The sequence below is a fragment of the Petromyzon marinus genome, unplaced genomic scaffold (genome assembly GCF_048934315.1).
Source record: "Petromyzon marinus isolate PM22_M1 ecotype Great Lakes invasive population unplaced genomic scaffold, UKy_Petmar_22M1.pri1.0 PM_G_Scaffold_47, whole genome shotgun sequence".
In the NCBI taxonomy this organism is placed as follows: domain Eukaryota; kingdom Metazoa; phylum Chordata; class Hyperoartia; order Petromyzontiformes; family Petromyzontidae; genus Petromyzon; species Petromyzon marinus.
The window spans coordinates 672855-678821 of NW_027422999.1; the positions used below are offsets into that span (position 1 = coordinate 672855).

At 45.8% G+C, this 5967-nt stretch overlaps 1 protein-coding gene across 1 annotated transcript; it reads left to right on the forward strand.

The window, feature by feature from the left end:
• Positions 1–870: 870 nt before the first annotated feature.
• On the forward strand, positions 871–2360 carry LOC142917352 (uncharacterized). Its single transcript, XM_076061987.1, has one exon. The coding sequence runs from the start codon at positions 871–873 to the stop codon at positions 2221–2223; it is 1353 nt and encodes a 450-aa protein (XP_075918102.1). The 3' UTR covers positions 2224–2360.
• The last annotated feature ends 3607 nt before the right edge of the window (positions 2361–5967 follow it).

The window sequence follows — 5967 nt, forward strand, 5'->3', positions numbered from 1 at the left end:
TGGCTCACGGGACTATAACCAAAATAAATCAAACTAAAAATCTAAAAACTGAAACCGCGTGATGAATTTGGGAAAGTTTTTCACTGCATCTCCAAATATATATAAAAGGCAAAGTTGTGATTGTGTGTGTTGTCTGTTCAAAATGTTTAGCGTACTTCCCGACATGCAACAAACTGGAAATTTGCCATGTGGGTACTTTCCAGACTGTACACCGTGCAAACATTATACAAATACATTTTTGTGTTTTTGTTGGGGGGGGGAGCTCAATAATGTATAGATTTTTTGCACGGCAAGTGACCTGTGACGTCAAATCTGTCACGTGACCCTCGCATGTGGAAGCGTCACGCATTGTAGTGTAGCGGTTAGCGTTGTCTGTGTGTGTGTCTGTGTGTGTGTCTGTGTGTGTCTGTGTGTGTCTATGTGTGTCTGTGTGTGTGTCTGTGTGTGTGTGTGTCTGTGTGTGTGTATCTGTGTGTGTGTGTCTGTGTGTGTGTGTGGAAGCGTAACGCATTGTAGTGTAGCGGTTAGCGCTACGCCGCGCTACGAACCCGGCGACCCGAGTTCGATTCCTGCTCACGGCCACCACCGCCGACGATTATTTGAACCGCTTCTGGGCCTCCCCTAGGTCGACTCAGCCTCAAACGAGTAACTGCTGTGGTGTGAACATCGGCACTGGGGAGACAAAGGCGGCCGGACGTGGTGGATCCAAGTCCCGGGCGAAGCCGGGTAGTACAGCTAGTCGTGAATATATGAATGAATATAGACGTGTAAGTCACGTGTGACTGTTTATATTCATTCCTCCATGGCTCGATACTGACGTGTAGATGGTGTGGATATTCTTATTTTCTGTCTGCAGCTGACGCTGGTCTGATGGAGCAAAGGCCCTCAGCACAGCATCTCGGTACGACAAGTCAACAATGCGACCAGCGTGCATACAGCACGGATCGGACTGGAAATTTGACACAGCACCAGAGAACTCGCACAGGAGAGAAACCCTTCAAGTGCACTGTGTGTGACAAGGCATTTTCAGATTCATTGACTCTTAAAAAACACCAGAGAACACACACGGGAGAGAAACCCTTCAAGTGCAGTGTGTGTGTGAAGACATTTTCAGATTCATTTGCTCTTAAAACACACCAGAGAACACACACGGGAGAGAAACCCTTCAAGTGCAGTGTGTGTGGGAAGGCATTTCCAGATTCATCTAATATTAAAAAACACCAGAGAACACACACGGGAGAGAAACCCTTCAGGTGCAGTGTGTGTGGGAAGACATTTTCAGATTCATCTACTCTTAAAACACACCAGAGAACACACACAGGAGAGAAACCCTTCAAGTGCAGTGTGTGTGGAAAGGCATTTTCAGATTCATCTCATCTTAAAAGACACCAGAGAACACACACAGGAGAGAAACCCTTCAAATGCAGTGTGTGTGGGAAGACATTTTCAGATTCATTTGCTCTTAAAACACACCAGAGAACACACACGGGAGAGAAACCCTTCAAGTGCAGTGTGTGTGGGAAGGCATTTCCAGATTCATCTAATATTAAAAAACACCAGAGAACACACACGGGAGAGAAACCCTTCAGGTGCAGTGTGTGTGGGAAGACATTTTCAGATTCATCTACTCTTAAAACACACCAGAGAACACACACAGGAGAGAAACCCTTCAAGTGCAGTGTGTGTGGAATGGCATTTTCAGATTCATCTCATCTTAAAAGACACCAGAGAACACACACAGGAGAGAAACCCTTCAAATGCAGTGTGTGTGGGAAGACATTTTCAGATTCATCTACTCTTAAATCACACCAGAGAACACACACGGGAGAGAAACCCTTCAGGTGCAGTGTGTGTGGGAAGACATTTTCAGATTCATCTACTCTTAAAACACACCAGAGAACACACACAGGAGAGAAACCCTTCAAGTGCAGTGTGTGTGGGAAGACATTTTCAGATTCATCTACTCTTAAAAAACACCAGAGAACACACACGGGAGAGCAACCCTTCAGGTGCAGTGTGTGTGGGAAGACATTTTCAGATTCATTTGCTCTAAAAACACACCAGAGAACACACACGGGAGAGAAACCCTTCAAGTGCAGTGTGTGTGGGAAGGCATTTTCACGGTCATCTGCTCTTAAAACACACCAGATAACACACACGGGAGAGAAACCCTTCAAGTACAGTGTGTGTGGGAAGGCATTTTCACAGTCATCTGCTCTTTAAACACACCAGAGTACACACACGGGAGAGAAACCCTTCAAGTGCAGTGTGTGCGGGAAGGCATTTGCACATTCATCAAATCTTCAAGTACACCAGAGAACACAGAAGCATGAGAAGATCCACAAGGAGTGCAGTCTGAAATCAGCTTGTGAAAGTCAAAGTTCCGCAATTAGCCCACCCCTCATGAAACACGAACCGGAAGAAAATCCCAGCTTGGACACTTTTAAAGGTATCGAGGTGAAATGTGAAGAAGTGATGGTGAAGAGGGAAGAAGTGAAGGTAAAATGTGAAGATGAAGATTCAACTCCAAAATGGGACCTTCACATCGATGGAGGCAACGTAAAGCAGGAGGAGAATTCTCACTGTGAGGCAGAGCGAGGCAACTCTCAGCAGTTTGTGGAAGTGGAGGTGTGGGTGGACTTCCTCCGAGACAATACAAAGTCAAGTGAAGACTCGATAGATGTGTAAAGCTTGAGATGATGTCGCTCCAATAGATGCACCTTTGTCACAGGCCTTTAATGACAAGAACGTGAAGTTGGACACTCAGTTGCTAGGTTCAACCTGCAGAGTAAGAGCGGCCAGTCTTTATAGACCTGTGGGTTGGGTAGATCTTTAACCAGGAGCGAGAGACAATAAGCCCCCAAGCATTCACGATGTTATAATAATTGCATTTACACGCTTGCTTGCCTTATCGCCTCGGCAACTCGGAGTTTTATGTCGTACCTCGTCTGAAACACTCGAAGAGCATCCCCAAGTAGCAGCTGCCCCTGTGTGGCACAAGGTGGTGGCCCTGCACCAGCCTGCATGTGGACAAGAGCCTGTCAGTAGGGGGCGATGATTGATGCGTCATCTCAGTTGTGTAGTTTGTAGGCAATCTTGATTCGAAGCTTTGGTGACTGCAGGAATCCACACTGTTGAGTTATTTCGGTAAAGTCACCACATGGGTAGAAACATAACAGATCGCGGCGTTTAGATCACAGCCCAAAGAATCGTCATCAGGTGGGACAACCACAGCAAGAGAAACTGCTGAAGTAGTAGGCGCCTACTCCAGCAGTTTCTTCTTGTTGCTGCTGTGCTTGTCCCACCTGATGACGATTGCTTGTGTTGCCATCGAAGTGCCGTGATCTATTATTTGTAGCGTAATATTTTGAATTTGCTACATTTTGACCCAGACGCCAGCATGCAACGGCCTACTCGTTTTGAATGATGCAACAATAGTACGTTGTACATACATGGTTAAGCAGACAGTGCGTATTTGTAAAATAACTTCTTAATACGATGTAACGTGATGCAGTCAATTTTGCTGCAGTAATTCAATGTGGTTAATATGCCCATCAATGATTTAGAATGAATACCGTGTCTGATTGTGCGTGTGCATGTAACATTTTGTCTGAGGGTCAAATATTGAATAAGTGATGTTAGGACATAGTGTGTGTGTGTGTTTTGGAAGTAACCTGTACAGAGAACTCAGGTGAGACCCATTGTTCTTGTGATACAGGTCAAAGGGTACTTTTGTGTTTCACGAAGCGTCTGCCTCTGGAGCAACTCATCGTCTTTGAAATAGGGAGCCATCTCGGATCATTCATCAGTTACAAGGCATACCACTTGAAAGTTACACGTATAGGAGGAGGTACATTCTCTACAACACGAATTGTAGTTTTGTCTTACGTGTTGACGTAGATTTTGTCTAACTGGGACTATAAATGCTCCTTGCTGATTCACGTCTGGATGTTCGTACCTATCGGTTGAAGCAAACCCCACTGCTGTTGTTGAGACGCTGTGCACCAATAAGGGTCCAACACATTGACGGCCTTCAGGCCAGGAAAGTCACAACATTTGTACACGAAGGACGCATTCACGCAAGTACCCCATGCTCCGTTTTGAAGTTTTAAAATGAAACATCTTTGAATTATGTTGTGTTTTGAATTAGATGATTTTATTTCCTCATTAAAAGCTTGTATCAATTTACATCTGGAAGACTTCATTGAAAAGGACATTTCATGTGAATTTTCTCTCGTCATTAAGTAGATGGCCTTTCCGGGGGTTCGGACACACACAGTGTACACACACACAGTGTACACACACAATGTACACACACAATGTACACACACAGTGTACACACACACTGTACACACAGTGTACACACACACAGTGTACACACACACAGTGTATACACATAGTGTACACACACAGTGCACACACACAGGGTACACAGTGTATATACACACAGTGACACACACACAGTGACACAGTGACACAACAACCGCCATTCGCCACTAAGTGGCGGTGACGTCACCACGACGCTTGTGCCAGGCACAGTGACACACAAAGACAAAGATCCCCCGTGTAGCCTTAACAGACTGTAGGGGCAAGTGCTGTTAGCGAGCACCTATGAAGGCCGGAACGGTACACGAGGGGGTGGGTGGCCAGCACCACGCCCGACCGCCTTTGTCTCCCTAGTGGCGATATTTACACACCGCACCAGGTACTCAGTGACACAGCGACACACACAGTGTATACACATAGTGTACACACACACAGTGTACACACACAGTGTACACACACACGGTGTATATACAATAATGTCCACGTTGTTGCTGAGCTCACACACCAAAGGGAGGAAGCAATGGAAAATGAATCTAAATTAACTTAAACTGCAACTCTGTGACGTCACCACTCTGCAGTACCTCATCGGCGTGAAACGCCAGGGGGAGGTGTACCTCGCTAGTGACGTCATGTCACCAATGTATTCACCCCTCCCCCGTCCACCGCGCTCTTGAGCGTGACGTCACCTCCGCTTGGGTCACTGCCGATATCGGTCCAGTGGCAATCCTTATTTGGGCAAAGCTACGCCCAGTGACTGGTGGTTCATTAACATAATGTATCCGTTAAAGCCGTCGAGAGTTTATTACGACGGGTTCAGCGCCCACGCCCCCATCCCTCGACATATGGGCCGGCGTCATTAACATAATGTGTTCAGTTGGAGAGTTGCTTGTGGAAGGGCAGTGACGTCATACTACTTCCTGCTGTCGCGAGGTAACAGGAAGCTGCCGTGTGCGCGCTTGCACTGAAATCCGAGGTGAGAAATTCTCATCGTTGTGGTGGTGGTTGTTGTTTACCAAGGTAGAGCCTCGCTCTCTCTCGTAGGGATGTCAGTTGAGTAGCAGCGAGCATTGGAATCGATGTCCAGGTTGGAACTTTACAGCGCGGGGCCTAGCCACGCGGGGCCTTGCCTCCTGCCCTCGCCTGATTGCATTCACTTTAATTATCTCGCTTAAGTTTAATTTGTCTTCACCCGGCTCGCCACTTTGTAACTTTGTTTTATTCTAAATATTCACGCAGTTTTTATTTTCTTTTGTTAGCAGGCCAAGCCCGCTTGAGCTGCTATACCGCTCTTGTTATCAGAAGCGACCTGCCCACAACAACACAAGGTGAGCCTTTGTCAACGTATGTGAATGTTTTGACTTAAAACTTTGGTGACTGCAGGAATTAATATTCTTGGTTCTTTCGGTAAAGTCACGTAGATAGAAAATTTAATAAAAATAACAAATTATAATTTAATTTTTTTTAAATAAAGCAAAAAACCCACGACATTTCGATCGCAACACAAGTGGTCTTTATCTTATTGAATTTAATCTGTTATTTGTATTTTCTATCTACGTGACTTTACTGAAAGAACCAACAATACGTGCATCAATGTCTATCGGTCAAAGACGCTAAGCGCGTGCCGCTGTTGACTCTGAATGT